Below are 18,596 nucleotides of genomic sequence, written 5' to 3'. Positions count from 1 at the left end.
CAGGTGGAACGCCGCTGCTTCGCTAATACTCGATTCTTGACAACTGCAGACAGGAAAATTGGGGACAGACGAACACCTGTACGTTCGGAAAACGGAAGCAGTACAAACGAATTGCCATACACTTCCTGACGCAGCTGTGGCTTTATTCAACAGTTTGGACCTGAGAACAAAACAGCTCTTAAATCCTTCGTCAGCCGAGTCTGCTGAACTGCCGATCTCTTCACTTGAAATGTCCGTTCTACTGCCGCTGCCTTGAGAGCATGTACTGACACTGTCTACAGATGCAGTGCCAGTCCTACTGCCGCTGCCTTGAGAGCATGTACTGACACTGTCTACAGATGCAGTGCCAGTCCTACTGCCGCTGCCTTGAGAGCATGTACTGACACTGTCTACAGATGCAGTGCCAGTCCTACTGCCGCTGCCTTGAGAGCATGTACTGACACTGTCTACAGATGCAGTGCCAGTCCTACTGCCGCTGCCTTGAGAGCATGTACTGACACTGTCTACAGATGCAGTGCCAGTCCTACTGCCGCTGCCTTGAGAGCATGTACTGACACTGTCTACAGATGCAGTGCCAGTCCTACTGCCGCTGCCTTGAGAGCATGTACTGACACTGTCTACAGATGCAGTGCCAGTCCTACTGCCGCTGCCTTGAGAGCATGTACTGACACTGTCTACAGATGCAGTGCCAGTCCTACTGCCGCTGCCTTGAGAGCATGTACTGACACTGTCTACAGATGCAGTGCCAGTCCTACTGCCGCTGCCTTGAGAGCATGTACTGACACTGTCTACAGATGCAGTGCCAGTCCTACTGCCGCTGCCCTGAGAGCATGTACTGACTCTGTCTACAGATGCAGTGCCAGTCCTTCTACAGCTGCCTTGAGAGCATGTACTGACACTGTCTACAGATGCAGTGCCAGTAGTGTTGTCGCTGCCATCTTGGCCTTCTGCTGAAACCCTATATTCTGGTTCTACGTTTCGTGGAACTCAACACCATCTAACTTCATGGAGCCAGGCCCTTCTTGAAAATCCGACAGTTGCGTAGCTAATTAAGGACTTCCCAACATTTTATGAAACCATAAGGTTCATTACTGTGTTCATAAGAGCCCTCCACTGGTTCATATCCTGAGCCAGATTATTCCGGTCCATATCACCCATCCTATCTAAGATTCGTTTTAATATTATCCACCCATGTCTTTGTTTCCTAATGGTCTCTTTCCTTCTGGCCTTTCCACTAATATCCTATATGTATTCACTTTCATTTCCATTCGTGCTACATACCTTGCCAATCTCATCCTTCTTGAGTTCATAATTGTAATTATACTTTTCGAAGAATGCAAGCTATGAAGCTCCTCATTATGCAGTCTTATGCAGCCCCCTTTCACCTCTCTTCGGTACATATATTCTCCTCACCACCCTGTTCTCAAATACCCTTAGTCTATGGCGTTCCCTCAATGTCAGAGACCATGTTTCAAACCCACAGAGAACCATAGGCAACTGAACATCACTTTCACAATTAAACGAAAAAGTTTATACAACTTCTAGAAATGTAATTTCATTTCGGCGATAGTCAGAAGTCTGCAGACAGTGGGAACTGGTTTGCCCCACGGTGCCGACGCAGTATTCTGAATCGCCTCATGAGATTTATTCTCTCGCACCCAAAACTACAGCCCCAGGGAATGAAGGCAGGGATGCAAACGGGTTATAAGACTGGGTAGGGGCGTGATCAGCTTAACGCCGCGGTCGCTTTTACCTGTACGGTTACTTGGGGCCCCAGAGACGGTCTGGACGCTGCGAGGAAATAGCATTGGGTGAATAAGCTCTTCACTACAGATGTGAACACGCAGTACATCATAAAACAAAACAGGACGTTATCGGCACATCAAGCCAGTCTATCTCTTGTTCAGAGTGAGAAGGATATGAGAACAAACCCTGCTTCACTAATCAAAGGGGAAACTTTGGATTACGAAATCTCGGGAGGACAAACATGATCCAGCTGCAGAAGCGGACCGTGGGATGGAAATGGCAGTAGCTTCGGGCACAAGTGTGAACACAGAGGGGGTCAGACGACACGAGGGGAATATGGACACCACACACAAGTCTTACCAGAACAGTCTGAGGATCGAACACCGACAACAGAAAAAAATACTTCATCGTCGCCTATCAGCTGATGACGGGAAAGAGACCTGCAAAAATGTGTTTAATATTCATTTGTACTGTCACGTCTTGTAAAGACTATAAGCGGGGTTTGGATTGGATATTGGATTTATTGACCACTTATACACACAACTCGGAACTACGGTAATTACAGCGCCATTGCTAATCTCTATACGTTACAAATTACCACAGCACACGCTAAGTCTCTTCCATCACCAGACGTTCCCTGGAAACGGCTTCTAACAGTGGAGATTCTTCAGCTTCTGCGCTCAGGTTCTATCTTCCCAATCCCCCGTGCAGAACTCACGCGGTTGCCCCAAATGTCTCCCTTATAACCCCTTTGCATGGACCGAGCAGAAAACATGGTTGACAACAGTATCTCTACTTTTGCATACATATCTGTTGTCGCGGGAACGTGTTTACCGAGCCGCTGCCTAGAAACGGCCCTGGTATATTCGCCTATCTCGCTGTCGTTGCATAGTAACGGCTCTACACGCTATAATACTTTACCTAATGACACTGTCAGTAGCGTGGAATGATTGCTTGAGAGTAAATAATGAATTGGAGTGGAGACGGAATGAAGCGGCCGTGCCATAATTTAAGGATTCATCTTAGCATTTGTCTGGAGTAATTGAGGAAAATCACGAACAATCTCCGTCCCGGCCTGAATGGAACATGGGCCAACTTGCATTGAGTCTGCCAATAGCAACAGGCCGCTAGCAGCCCAAGCTTCACTACTCCGCCAACCCAAGAGCGCCATTAAGCAACATTTATTTACACGTATGTACAAATAAGAGGACAAAACCGACGAGGAGAGGTATTCGTTAACACTGCAGAATTGCACTCTGGAGGTCCTCGGAGCGGATCTGGGACAACGCCGGCTATCCTGGCTGAGGTTTCCGGGGCTAGGATAGTACTGAATTAGGTCACGGCCAATTCCTTTCAGACCCTTTCCAATTCATCACTCATCCAGTCATACAGATATCATACCGCCTAGATATTAAGAGCGTAATGAAATAAATAATAGATAATGTAACGAGTAGAGCCGTTTCTAGACAACGGATCGGTAAACACGTTCACGCGGAAAAGGATACGTATGCAACAACAGAGGTACTGTTGGAAACGGCATTTTCTACTCGGCCCGCGCAAAAGGGTTATAAGCAGGACAGCTGAAGCAAGAACAGGCAGTTGAAAGTTAGTGTGTGAAGAGAAGACTTAGCTGGAGCAAGCATTCACACGGTAAGGACTAAGTGGACAGTGTTAAAATCCGTTACTATGACATTTCTAGTGAAGACTGAAAAGACTTTATGTGTACTAGTGACTTCTAAAGTGTTGAAAAGTGTTGACGTAAAGCTGAGAACTCACTTCTATCTGGCGCCGAGGTTAAGAGAGCATGAACTTCTACCACCACCCCCCAACACACACATGTTCTCATGGTGAGGTGCTCAATACAGACAATGAGTAACTTCACTACTTCGCAGTGTCCGCTGGATTCTTAATCGGAAAACTGTGCAAATGGGAGACAGTCCGGTGGCTACTGTAGGCACTGGCTGAATCACGAATGAGTGACGCACAGCAGCAGAAACCTGCTCTCTTGCAGAAAGACTGTTTGTTAATCTCGAAGCGCGACGTGTGTGTGTGTGACCCTAACTACACTGAAGTTTGCACTTCACAAGTTCACGTATCGCCCCTTCCTTTTAACCTCTTACCAGGAAGCTGCCAAAGAAAAGACACTTCTAAAATCTCATTACATTTCCCAAACTTTTCCTTCTGCACAGTTCTTCACTCAGGGATATCAAACACGGAAATGACTGCGAGAAAACCCAAATACAGGTAGTCAGGTCGGCGCTCCTCACAACCAAATGAAAATTACCATATTCTGCGATATGAAGCCGTCTGGTCCGGTAGTTAGCCGAACTTTCGGAGGAACGTACTGCCTCCATGTTCAAGGACAGGGTCAGCTCTGTTTGCCGAGTGCGTCTTGCTCGTTACTTGCTTCGCTTACATTTCTACCCTGAAGACAGAGGTAGAAGGTGCCACGAAACGTCGCCGTGAAAATTCATGTTATGGTTATGACTCTGCGCAGTCTGCTGCAGGAGGTTCTAACCTGAAGACAGACACAGAAGGTTCTTCGGTAGCGGTAGTGTAGTTGGTTGAGGCACTATGCTACAAACGGGAAGGTCGCTGGTTCCATTCTCGATGAGGTCATTGGATTTTTCATTTAACACAAGCCTACCAGGCGCACAACGTCCCTGTGGTGGACTCAGCCTCTAACAGATATTAGTACCAGGAATCTTGCTGCGGGTAAAGGGCAGCCGGCTCGTAAGGATGACCTCACGGCCATCTGTGAGCCGATTGTCTACAGCAGACATGTCCAACGCGTCGATCGCGGGACGATTTTTGGTCGATCTCATAGGCCTATAAGGAAATTATACGTGAAAAGCATGTAAATTCACTTGTGATATAATATGATTACATTCAGATTCTGAAGGGAAAATACGTATTAGTCATTCCTATTTTTCTGTTTTTACGTAGCTGCATGAAAATTGATTTACACTTGTGTTAAGTGAACTGTGGGGAAGTCCCTACTCTATCCTTATCACGTGAACTCTTATTTCATCACTCGTCAGTCGCGTGTATTCTGGCGCAAGAGTGATGGACAGAACGTGTGACTCCCTTCGTTCCCTCCCTCCAGTCAACTGTGAATCCCCGTACGTTGAGCTAACAAGTGAGACGTACGTGTATTATTATATTAGCTGTTAGTGGAGATTTGTCGCTTTGCTGTGCATTAAACAAATATAGAGTTTGGGGATGAGCTCAGTGTAATCAAAGGGGCAGTAAGTGCTCTGCCCACGTTATTTTATTAATTTCGAAAGCGTCTGTGTGCGTGTCAGATAAAACAGTTACCTCAATATAGTACAAAATGCAACGCCTCAGTATCCTTGCCAAAAAAGGGTAATCTGGAGCGTCATCATAATGCTCTCCACAGCAATAAGTATGATGCTGATTTTCCGCCCAAAAGTGAAATTCGTAAACTTAAGCTCAAAGAAATTAAATCGAAATTGGCTGATCAACAACAGTTGATGGCAAAACCAAGGTCACTTTCTAACAATGCAACCAATCATCCTTCAAGGTTAGCAATCTGGTTGTTAAAAAATGCAAACCTTTCACTGAAGGGGAATTAGTTAAAGAGTGTTTTCTTGAAATAGCTGATTATCTTTTTGAAGGATTTAAACATAAGAAAGATATCATAGCTACTATTCAAGATCTTCAGTTATCAAGAAACACCATTGTGTGGCGAATAGAAATGATGTGCAGAAACATAACTGAACAGTTGCTGAAAGATGTTTCCAATTGTGTTGCTTTCTCCCTCCAACTGGATGAATCTACATGCATCAGAGACAGCCCAGTTACTAGTTGCTCTTACAATAAACATCGTGCGTCGTGTTATTTATGCCAATATTTTTGCTTAAAGCGAGGTACGACGATAGGAGGGGGTGGTAGATCCCTGGCAGTTTTGACACTAAAAAGTCGATCACAACCTGTTTGAAGTTGGACATACCTGGTCTAGTGAATGTGGGAGCCTCGACGTCTCACTACCCTATTGGCCTCCACGGCCTGTTACAAGGATAGCTTTACCTTTTTTACCCTTACACTTCAATGATGAGCCCGCGCAGGAAAATCTGCACTACAGTGGCAGGAACACGATTTGCCCTCCGTGGCAGTTATATTTACCATCTCTCGGTCCTTGGACTCTCACATAGGTCGTTTTTGTTAACTTCGGAGAACGTTTCGTTACCATGGTTACTGTGAAAATATACTAAGCTCGCACAGTTACTGTCGACACCACCCGAATTATTTCTTATGAAGGAATGAAACAGACCTGCACTTGAGCATGCACATGTAATGGCAACATTCATAAGTTTTCTGGTTTTCCCCAGTAAAATCAAAATGTACTGTCACGTGTTTTAGTAAGTAGACACGGAGTTTGGATTGGTTTCATTATGGTTATTTAATTGGTCTGGAGATAATTATAGCGCTATTGCTAATTCATACACTCTATAATTCACTGTACTGTACTAAGTCTTCGATGTCTTCGATATGCGTTGCTTGGTAACGGCTCCCAACATCGTAGATTCCTCATATTCCGCGTTCACGTCCTTAGTGGTCAGAGTCATGACTTACTTTACGACTGGCGGTTTACCGCCAACCAGTTCGTTTTGGCGCCAAGGCCCTTGAGACCCACGACCAGTATTCTTTTCAACTGAAGACTTGCAGTTATAGTCCATATGCAAGATCCTCTCTGACGAGAGGATGGGTCTGTCATTTACAATTGCTTCTGGTCCTCGCCAACGCAGTCATTCTCGGGTCCGAGTCCCTCTGTCTCAGACTCGAGAATCCCCCAACATAGAGGGCCAGGTCCCCGTATTTATATCCCTTACGAACAGGGTGGCCCAATTATAACCCAAAGCACTGGGTCCCTTTTCGTTGCTTCCTACGACTCGCAGGGCTACGGTTCTTACTGGACCGTATCCCTGGCTAGTGTTTCAAAACTAGATTGCTAACCACTGCACGGAACCAACAGAGCACACTGCCTCCAACGGTTTCTCTACTGTTGCGTACTGTTGCTGCGGTCACGTGAGTCAGTTGCCGTGAAAATGTGTTTATAGAGCCATCCCTAGCAACGAACGCCTTCTCTGGTTCTGCAATTATCCCTTTGGGTCCTCATGTCACATATGTATTTACACTAATCCGCCATTATTGTTAGTTTTCAAGATATCGTCCCGGACGGCTGAATACATTATAAGGTAGATCTATCCGGAATTTGTCTGGAAAGACACAAAATCATGAATACTTGTGAGGTTTGAAGCTGTCAAAGGGTTGCAGCCGGAACAGAGTGATCGGTATAGCAACTGGTCACGGGCTGGACGACCGAGGGGTCGCAGTTAGAGTTCCGGTAGGGTTAAGAATTCTCTCTTTTCCACGTCGTCCAGACCGGATCTGGGGTCCACCCAACCACCTATCCAATGGGTACCGGGGGACTCTTGGGGCTGGCAGATTTCTGAAACCAATTCTGTAATTATTCAACAAACTTGGCAACCTCTGTCATGCAGCTTTTGCTAGGAATAAATCAACATGGGAGGCACGCCAAATGCCGCACTCGGAATTTCTTGGCTGAGCCGCTTTAATGGACGCCCCTGCTTGCAGCTCCCTTCTCGTGCGATCAGTTTCCGAGACTTGGTGCTGCTGCCTGACGGTCCGACGTGCCTCCTCATTTATTTGTCACTTCAGAGCGCGCAGTAGAAACTTGGTGGAACAGTATAGGGCCTGGCTACTGAATAAGTTACACAAGTTTCCGTATTCACTTTGCATCCTCTCAAACGTCTGTCTGCGAGCAATACCTTCTCCACGAATCCAACAATCCCGGTCGCTCTAGCGATGACGCTTCTGACTTGCATTCAGGCGATGCCTAGTTCGAATCTCGGCTGGGGCACCCACTATCCTCACAGAGGTTTTCATGTTTTTTATTGCTATTGTGGTGGGACTAAGTCCCTTGTACTGCGGCCACTTATGGCCTATTGTACCAGCCCCAGATGATAGGTGAGGGTGATTGTGGAGCAATTGGTGGAATGAAGATTGGCAGGGGAAACCGAAGTACTCGGAGAAAACCTGCCCCAGCGCCACTTTGTCCACCACAAATCCCACTTGACCAGACCCGGGATTTCATGGCGTTCCAGCCCCTCCTGACAAGTACCTTAGATCAGGTCACGACCGCTTCCCTCCAGCTTCCACTAAACACGATAAATGATGCAACCACGACTGCACATACTTCACTTAATCAAGTTTCTTTTCGTTTACCCCTTTCAGTCATCACTCATACACTACTCCCCAGATCAGGCAGCACATTATCCTCCATCTTTAAGTATGCATATAGGATATTGGTAAAACTGTACAATGAGGAGCTTCATAACTTTTACTCTTCGCCAAGTGTAACTAGAATGATCAAGTCAAGGAAGATGATACGGGCAGGGTATGTAGCACGAATGGGGTAGGAGAGGAATATGTACAGGATTCTGGTCGGAAAGCCAAAAGGAAAGAGACCATTAGGAAGACACAGGCGTAGATGGGAGAATAATATTCAGATGGATCTTAGAGAGATAGGATAGTATGGTTTGGATTCGTCTGGCTCAGGACAGGGACCAGTGGAAGTATCTTGTGAACACGGTAATGAGCCTTCGGGTTCCATAATATGCTGGGAGGTTCTTGAGTAGCTGCACAACTGGCGGCTTCTCAAGAAGGGCTCAGCTCCATGAAGTTATAGGATATTGCTGGGAAAACCAGAAGGAAAGAGACAAGACCAAGACGTAGGTGGGTGAATAATATTATAATGCATCTTAGAGAAATAGGATGGGGTGGTATGGGCTGGATCGATGTGGCTCAGGATAGGGACCAATGGAGGGTCTTGTCAACACGGTAGTGAACCTTCGGGTTCGCTTAGTTGGGGGTGGAGTCCAACTGGGTCCACTCGGCACGGCGGCCACTGATTGGCCTATTGTAGCCTGACCCGGGTGATTATGATGATGGACAATTTGGTGAAATGAAGATTGGCAGGGGAAACCGAAATACTCGGAGAAAACCAGCCCCAGCTTCACTTTGTCCACCACAAATCCCACTTGACCAGACCCGGGATCGAACACGGGCCGCCGCGGTGGGAAGCCAGCGACTAACCGCTTGAGCTATGGCGTTGCCAACCTTCGGGTTCCTCAAAATGCTGGGAAGTTCCTGATTAGCTGCACGATTAGCGGCTTCTCAAGAAGGGCTCAGCTCCATAAAGGTAGTTAGTTCAGTCTTCAAGCTGGGGGCTTCATCTCTGACCCGGCATTTGGGGAGCGGGAAAATCCTGATTAGCTGCACGATTAGCGGCTTCTCAAGAAGGGCTCAGCTCCATAAAGGTAGTTAGTTCAGTCTTCAAGCTGGGGGCTTCATCTCTGACCCGGCATTTGGGGAGCGGGAAAATCGTGCATAGATCCCACGCGGATGCGGGTCCGGCTGCCTTAGTGTGACCGGTCCACCCGGCTGGAGAGTCCACGGAGCACCCACCACAGGGACGGTCGGCTGTACCATCCGGAGCGCTCGACTTTGGCAAAGCAATCAACCAGCGTCACCGTGGTACTAGCCTAGCGGCACCACTGCTACAAGACACAAGATGGCTACCAACTGAGCACTACCTGCTTCCCACAGCGGCGGCCAGGCTTCGAGCCCAGGTCACGTCACGTGGAATTGGTGGTGAACAAAGTGGCACTGAGGCAGGTTTTCTCCGAGTACTTCGGTTTCCCTTGCCAACTCTCATTCCACCGACTGCTCCCACACTCATATATCATCCGAGGCAGGAACAAGAGGCCAGTTAATGGCCGACGTACCAAGTGTACTCAGTTTCACACCACTACAGAAAAAAAAAAGCACCACTTGGAAGATCATCTAGGAGTGGGAATAGATCAGTCGGTATTGCGGCGGGCTGGATGTTCGATTCCCGGCATTGTAAGATTTAACTCTTCACAGTGTCCAGACTGGCTCTGGGGCGGGGGCACACAGCCTCCTTCCAATGGGTACCGCGGGCTGCCTCCCAGGGAGTAAAGCGAAGGGGGAGGGTGTAAAGCTGACCATTTACCTACATCTAGTGCTGAGGTTAAGAAAGTTGGAGCGATACCTCCATTTCCCCTACGTCTTCATGGTATAATGCTTACATAATTAAGCACAAGGACAACTTTTCCGTTACCTGAAAGGGAGCAGGTTTCGGTCAGTCAGTACAGCACTGTGGAGGCCCTGCTGCGTTAACAACGTCCCATTTGTTCGTGGCAGGCTAGGTTCCATACGCGCTACGTCATCCAGACTCTGATGTGTTTCGGCGACTGGAGCAGCGTCTCCATGAGAGAGGAAGTATGACACGTACGGCACACGCGAATGCAGGTCGCCCTCGAACTGCGCGGACACCAGCCATCGAAGATGCTGGAGCTGTGGAACGAGAGCCGTGGAGAATATCACGTGATAAATGGGACTTTCTCAGCCGTGCATCCTCGAGGCATGCCTCACTAGTATCGACTGCATCCATACCACTACTCGCGGAGCACACATCTCTTTCCAGGCGACTGCCCTATAAGGATGCAACACACTGCAGATGAGCTCTGTGGGAAGACGTAGCATGCGGTTCTTGTGAGGGTGTGTTCAGCGCCCACGACAATCACCTCTTCGGTTTCAGCGTTTGGGTTGAAATCGTCGGGGACATTGACTTGGGCCCCTCTGCTACTTGACAGGCTGCTTGATTTTCTGGAAACTGTTTTACCGGGGCTGCTGGAAGATGTGCCTTCGGCTCTAAGGCAGAAGTTATGGCTTCAGCAAGACGGATCTCCAACACACTATGAGGAAAATGTCTGGCAGTGGTTGACCGCGACGTCGAGGGCCGACTGCATGGCGTCATCGGTCGCCGGATCTGATTCCTTCCTGTGACATCTGAAGGAGCGTGTTTTTCATCCCTCTCAGGACTACCGAAATTCCCATAGCAAGCTTTCAAGCAACCGTGACAACGGTCGATGCCAGTGTACCGAGGCGTGTTCATGAGAATGCCGTGCGGCCTACTGCCGTCTCCCTTCAAATAAACGGAAGATGCTCCTAAAACCTATCGCAACTATGATGCGCCCGTGGTTTGATCATTTCAACGCTTGCGTCACTGAGCGGTGGCGTTTATCTTAAAAAATAAAAAGTCACGGGACATATATTGCACAATCTTTCCGACTTGTTTCTCAACAAGGAATCACACCATGGAGAGCTTTTGCGCGAATTTCGTTTCACTCCGCGTGTGTGTGTATCATGGTTAGGTGATTTCCTGTCGAATGCAAAACAAAACGGTGGCTGCATGACATCTATATTTTGTTTCCTGTTTGGTGGCGATAACTAATGAAGCACTGGAGCCAGGAATGTGAAATTTCGTACGGACACACATCATATACGAGTATTATACGTGAAATGCTGTTTACAAGTGAGGGAAATAAGCATGGCGGTGGTGCGAACATAGCTTACGTCCGACATATTTTACTCAGAAAAACTCTCTACTTCAGTAACACTTCTTCCAAAAGGATGAAATTATAAAAATAATCTGAAGCATATTTACAGTGGGCTGCAATACAAATATGACCCGACCAGAATCTGACCATATGACCATCTATACACGAGTCGAGCAGGCTAGCCAAGAAGCTAAACCGAATTTCCAGGCAGCATTATTTCACTACAAGAGCACAAGACTTGTACTGGCAGCAAGCAGTACGAGTTATAATCGGTCCCCTTTCTTGACGCCGAGACTACCAGTCGTCGCAGGAAAGCAGGTACCATATGCACCTAAACTCACATCCATAACACCAGCAAATCGAACTACGAAATATATTGTTGTCATGTTTAGTTTCATTTCTTAAGATTTTGGGGCTGGGGTGAGACTGAGTCCACTTGGCACGTCAGCCACTAACTGGCCTATTGTACCAACCCCGGATTATAGATGAATGATATCGAGAATTGGCAGAGGGAAACGAAGTACTTGGAGAAAACGTGCCCCAGTGCCACTCTGCCCATCACAAATCCCACATGCTCTGACCTGGGCTCGAACCCGGGCCGCCGCGGTGGGAAGCCGGCGACTAACCGCATGGGCTGTGGCACAGCCACTATCATGTGCAACACAGAACGAGCGAGAGGCTTCAGATTGTTTGGACAACCCTAATGATCCATTATCGTAACCTTCCACGGCACACAATTGTACGAGAGGCTTGGTGCAACATCGATTCTATCGCAGGTTTCTATACGGAAGCACGCGCCGAAAACGGCAGGCGATTCATCTAGCCTTCTACACTGTTCTGGTTTCTCACACGTCAGGAAGAACAGAAAGTAACAGCGTTGGGGCCAGGGGTGTAGAAGAACACGGGTACCACCACGACTGTCCCCAAGAAGGGCAGCCAGAAGATGTGCTAACAAATTACCGCTTATGTCGCTCTAGACTATTTTACTGACCGCCTTAGGGTATTCAGGACAGAACAACAATTTTAAGTGTTGAATTTGTTACAGATATCTTGTGTATTTCCGTCTGTTTAATTCTCATCTATTTCCAGAGATCTAGGGGGTCAGATTCAACCCCCTGCTGTCATTCGTGGCCTAATGAGAATATTTGGACGTAAGAGGGAAGAAGTAAAGGTGGGCTTGAGGACAAGGCATAATGGGCACTTCTTGATATGCCCTCTTCGCCAGAGATTATTAAAGAAAGAGAGGTAAAGGTAAAGCTATCCCTGTATTAGGCCGTGGAGGCCCATAAGTTTCTGAGACTTCGAGGCTCCCACATTTTCTAGACAATCGTCTAACAGACGGCGGTGAGGTTGTCAGCTTTATGAGCCGGCCACCCTTTACCCCTAGGAAGACTCCCAGTACTAATTTCTGATAGAGACTGAGTCGATCCCTGGGCCATAGGGCGGCTGGAAGGATTAAGCCAATTGAAAAACGCAATGGCCTCTTCGGGAATCGAACCCGCGATCTTCAGGCTTGTAGCATAGTTTCTCAACCAACTACGTTACGGCGTGCTTCTCAGACATTATTACGATGATCAAATCTTGGAGAGGATGAGTGAAGTATGTAGCGCGCACGGAAGAGGTGAAAAATGGATACTGAGTTTCTGTCGGAAATTCTGCTGACAGGAGACTATTCGGAAGACCGACATGTAGCTCGGAGCATTATACCAGAATGGGTATGTAGTGGATTCGTCTCCCTCAGCACAGGGGCCGGCAAAGGGCTTTTGTGAAGACGATAATGAACATTCTGGTTCATACAAGGTGGATAATTTCTTGTCTAACTGAACGACTATTGTCTTCTCGAGAAGCAATGTGCTCCATGGAGTTATGTACAACGTCGGCATCACGAACAGAGAATAGACAAGGATATGGAGAGATGCAGTAGTCGTAACTTGTCACCGTGGGATAGCAGGCTGTCGTCGCATTCCCCTGTGCAGAGGAAGTCAGTCCGCATAACGTCTAACACTGCCGAGATTCGAAATGGTAACGTTCAGAGCACGTCGGTGTTGACGTAACGCCATGGGCTTGCACAGCCGAATATGCGCTCTTCGTACGAAAATCAAACACGCTTACCAATGAAGGCAGAGCGCAACAATACTACCGCACTGCGATCCCTCCTGAGAAGGTGCACTGGGTACCAAACGTGTTTCAACGTCCCTAAAACTTCAGCGCGGGACATTTTTCACGGGTCACATGGTGTAGCAGTAATTCCCCGGACTTTTATCCCGGGGATGCTCGGTTCAAACCTCAGCCGAGACAGCGGCTGTCCTCGTTGAGCTTTTCGCGGTTTTCCTCATTCCTTCCACACAAATCTCGGGATGGTACCACAATTAGGACACGATCACATCGATCAAAACCCTTTCCAACTCAGCATTCACCACCCATCCCACCATTAGACGCTATACAATCTCAGATACTGATGGCGCTGTAAAGCAACACAAAACACCCGATGAATATTGTCACCGCACAGAAAACACCACTTCCAACAGTTCTTCTATTGTTGCATGCGTATGGCTGCTGAGCCACTGCCTACCAATGGGCGTGTTTGCAGAGCCGTTCCCTAGTAATGGCTCTCTTCTGACTTCACAATTCTGGCTTTCAGCAGACATGCGACAATATTTCATGCGTATGCTTAACTTACGTTCAAGATGCGAGGAGAAACTCAAGCAGGTATTTATATAAAGTGCCCGTTATTGTTCGATTTTAAACAAAACTGGAATTTATAGATAAATATAAGTATACCTCTCCAGAAAAATTCATGAAGAGCCGTCCGTCTGTTCTACAACTGTCACAGACAGGTGGTCATGGAGGGGCTAATATAAGCATCAACTTTCGAGCCGAAAACACCAGATACAAGCCCACAATGAGGATTCAGGTGTTCTCTTCTCCGTCCACAGGTTTCATCTCAGAAACTAGGAGACTAATTTCAATAAAACCTGGTCTTACCAACTAAAGGCGTGAACTGAATTTAATTTTGACTTGCACCCGTTCAATAAACTCTGTATATTCAAATTAAGCCCAAAGATCTCTACAAACAATGCCTCATGGCACATAAAATGCCTCGTCTCATAAAATAGAAATACTTGTTGTTGTACAAGAAAAGTGTTCGATGAAATGCACTTGTAACAAACTGAACACTCTACATTATGAGTAGCATGCCCAAGTGGGAGCCGCGAATGCCCGGAGAGACGGAAAGTTTTAATTAAAATGAACTGATAAGGGAAATACAAATACTAAATCAGAAAAGTGCCGTCTTCTGTGGTGTAAAGCCGCATTCAGCTCGACGTTTCGGAGGAACATATAGCCTCCAATTTCATGGTAGATAACAAGACAAGCAAGAAACCAACAAAAACCCTTTCCGAACTACACGGCATTACAACCCTCATAGTACCGCTGTGAGAACCTCAAATCTAACCAGATTGGGAACTTGCAATTTAAGGGAACAAGTTACGCCATACTATTATCCTCCTACACTGTTTTTGTTGAGGGGCTATGATCCAAGCCGAAGGTCGCGGGTTCGAGTCACAATGAGGTTACTGGAGTTTTAAATTGACCTAATCCTTCCAGCTGCATGTTGACCCTTGGGTCGAATCAGTCTCTAACAGAAATGAGTACCAGGAGTCTTCCTGGGGGGTAAAGGGTGGCCGGCGCGTAAGGCTGACAACGCTATGGACCTCCACGGCCTGTTACAGGGATAGCTTTGCCTTTTAATCTAAACATCTTATGCAGCAATGTAAGATTCAGGATAAAATTTACGGCATTCGTCTGCATGTGGGAATTTCACGATACTGTGACTAAATTCTGCGAAAGACGATTGGTTTTAACTGACTGGGGGGGGGGACCATGTCGCTTCCTGGGCAGCGTTACGTCGGCCCTAAGTTTACGACACAGTGTAGTCTCGTACCAATGTTTCGGAGGAACATAATTCTTCCACCTTCAGGAGACTGTGTTCTTCCGAAACGTCGGTACCTATCTACCAGACTGCAGGGTGTCATAACCCAGAGAATCATAATATTATGCGATGCTTTAATAAATATCAGTAAAATCCACTCACCCAATCCACGAACTGCAATGCTGGGAAGAATAAACGCCAGGATCAAGGCGCTTTTCCAAACTCTTCCTGTAAGAAGGAACACAAATGTAGCATTTACCACAAAAGCGCGACTGATTGGTGCGCTACTGGAGGGGAACTCTACCTGCAGACATTGCTAACGCGTTGGTGTGCGGACGAAGCAGAATGAAGCCATGCCATGACTCTACCCCTTAAGTGGCTGGCCACCCAACTCACACGCCAGTTCCGCATCGCGACACTCACGCAGGCGCATCAGAGCCATCAAAAACGCGTTATTAAGATGATCCTTTTCTGTTTCCACATGAAGCATTTGGAGCCGTGTAGAGATGACATTACAAATTGGCGTGATATAAACATGGGAATCCGAGGCATCATCTAGGAACTTTCAAAACATCTGGATGCACACAGTACACGTGTCGCGTGAAGGGTTTACTTCTGTTCGGCTGCTACCTTCCGGCTTGTAGCACGGTGCCTCAACCAAGGAATTAAATAAAATAGAAGAAGACACAGCACGACAGCATCAAACACCTTCACACCAATGGGAACAATAGTAACAATGATTATGGAGAAGTGAACGAAAAATTAGAACGACATCAGTTGAAACTGAACATAATGCAAATCCCCTGACGCCAATGCTACAAAGTTGTACAAATAAGAGAACTCCCTTTTGTAAACCTGGTTTCATACATGATCATTAGGCAGAAGCAGTGATATTTCCACTATTTCAAACAAGCAGCGGAACAGACTGCTCTAACTACAGAGGCACAAGCCTACTAAACAGCTGCTACAATATAAAACAGAACAAATAATACAGGTGAACATATTCAAACAGAAGAGCAAAGCGGCATTAATTAAGGTCACTCTTGTACAGACCGTCTTCACAATGACATAATTAACAGAGAATAGGACACAAGGAAGGAAAAACATTCATAAGAATATAAACAGCAGTAAATAATAACATGGTCAATCAAGTTGGACACTTTTAATTATTTAGGTTGCCAACTGGGCAGTAGCAACATTCATTCATTCATTCATCAGTAATCTGTCAAGACGACAGGTCCACAGTCTCTTCCAAAACAGTTCCTCCACTTGATGCGATCTAGAGCTTTCTCCTTCAAATGGAAATATCCTCTTCTGTCGCCAAGGTCATCCAGCATCTTCATACGTCTTCTTCCTCGTCTTCTGGTCACTTCTATCCGCCCCTCTATCTTTCCTTCAATAACTTCTTTTAGAAGGCAGTTACCGCGTAAGATATGACCAATCCAATTAGCCTTTCGTTTTCTTATTTCGTGTAGGATATTCCTCTGCTCACTGACTCTAAATAACACTTCTCCATTTCTCACATAATCGGTCCAACTGATTTTCTCCTTCCTTCTCCAACACCACATTTCGAAACTTTCCAGATATTTCTGATCTACTGCCCTAAGTGTCCAAGTTTCAGCCCCATATAAAGCAATGCTCCAAATGTAGCATTTCACTAGTTTCTTTCTCAAATTATATCCAGAATAAATTACAAAGGTTTAGCTATATATGCAGAACAATTAAACATACATTTCTTCATACAGCTGACAGGAAACAATAATAAAATTCTACAAAGCAATGGCTTATAATTGCTTCTTCATGAAAGTGGGCGCTGGAACCCTAACTTAAAGAAAAGTAGCTGGAACAAACTGCAGCTGTTGAATTGTGGCTTCTGAGACCTGTAAAGGCTATCGAAAAATATACCAAAGCAGGAATGCGGATATTGTTCAGGAACTAAATGTATTTGATCACTGTGAAAAAATAAATGAATGTCAACAAAACGATAATTAACACATCTTAGGAATGCCAATTCACAATTCAGAGTAAGCTTTTTTATTATCACCCAGAAGGGAGAAGAGAGAGACCACATCCAAGTAACCCTAGGATTGCAATGGGTTGTAAGGGCATATGATGATGATGATGATGGTAAGTAAAGTTGTCCCTGTGCCTAAATAATCAAGCACCACACCATGAAGACTCATGGAACAGTAGACATATAGGTCCATGTATTACTGACCTCAGCACTAGCTGGAGGTAAGTGGTCAGCTTCACACCCTGGGCCTTTTACCCCCAGGGAAAGAGTCCCCAATAGCCATTGAATAGGAGGCTAGGTGGGCCCCAGAACCAATCTGGACAACGTAGAGAGGAGAAAAATCTTGCTCCTACCAGGACTGGAACTCCAACCCGTAACCAGTCACTATACTGAATGCAGATAGTGATGATAAATATTTTGTGAATTACGCTCAACGTCATGTTCACAGGACCTCTCACTGGTTCCTATCCTAAACCAAATGAATCCAGTTCACATTCCTCACTTTGTTTCTTTGTTATTCATTTTAACATTGTCCTAGCATCTATGCCTAGGTGTTCCCAGTTGTCCGGAGATCATAAAAAAATATTTAAACCCTTATTATTCTCAGAAACAAGAGAATTACATTTTTTAATGACATCAAGATTAATATCAGATGTTGCATAAGATGTGGAGCACTCTACACATTTCTTAACTATAATGGAATTCAAATACAACAAAAGAGTTTCAAATTTCACCAATAATGGAATTCACAATCCTTCACAAGAACTGGATACCCCAAGCAGAAAGAACAAAATCAGACAGAAGTCACATGAGCAATAATATAATCTGCAAAACTGGTCTTTTTGTTACTGGCCACATAGGTCTAAAATGGAAATGATGACCACAGGCAGAACTAGTGCTGAATAAGCGGGCCAGCTGTCATGGGCAAGGGTAAGGGGGTACAATGGTGAGTCAGGAAATGGCTTTAACATGAACAGGAACACAACACTGAAACTTGCCAGTACAAGTGAATTGCAAACTCTGAACATATGGCTGATCAAAACGTCTTCACACTCCACAGAATAGTAGGGACAGAAAAGGAGAAATACAAACACTATATACAGTGCGTACAATCAAGTGCGCGCCGCGGCTGCAATTTGCCGTGAGTCATACCACCGCAGAACGGATGCAACTCCTCCCCGCGACTGCAGTGCCGTTCCCCGATAGCGTGAGTGTAGTGGTGTCGCTGAGTCTCCGTCCATCAGTTGCTCTACATGCACACATTTATAAGAATACAGTAAAAAGATAACTTACCGTGGTTTATAACAGGTGCTGAAAGTGACCTCCTTCTGCTTGCAAACATGCCGCGCATCTCACAAATAAATTACGCGACACTCTCTGCAGTTCGTCGACGGTAATTGAATGAATTACGCGTGTAATTTCATTTTGAAGACTA

At 46.2% G+C, this 18,596-nt stretch overlaps 1 protein-coding gene across 1 annotated transcript in view; it reads right to left on the bottom strand.

The window, feature by feature from the left end:
- LOC111868152 (beta-1,3-glucosyltransferase) overlaps positions 1-18,596 on the bottom strand; it is a 47,913-nt gene that overhangs the window by 25,314 nt on the left and 4,003 nt on the right. The window contains exon 2 of the mRNA XM_023858579.2: positions 15,310-15,375. Coding sequence (XP_023714347.1) covers positions 15,310-15,375 — 66 coding nt within the window. The remainder of the gene's footprint in view (positions 1-15,309; positions 15,376-18,596) is intronic.

This window comes from Cryptotermes secundus, unplaced genomic scaffold, assembly GCF_002891405.2.
Source record: "Cryptotermes secundus unplaced genomic scaffold, Csec_1.0 scaffold2757, whole genome shotgun sequence".
NCBI classification, from domain to species: domain Eukaryota; kingdom Metazoa; phylum Arthropoda; class Insecta; order Blattodea; family Kalotermitidae; genus Cryptotermes; species Cryptotermes secundus.
The sequence above is the reverse complement of the archived record's forward strand: the minus strand, read 5'-3'. Positions and strand labels throughout refer to the sequence as shown.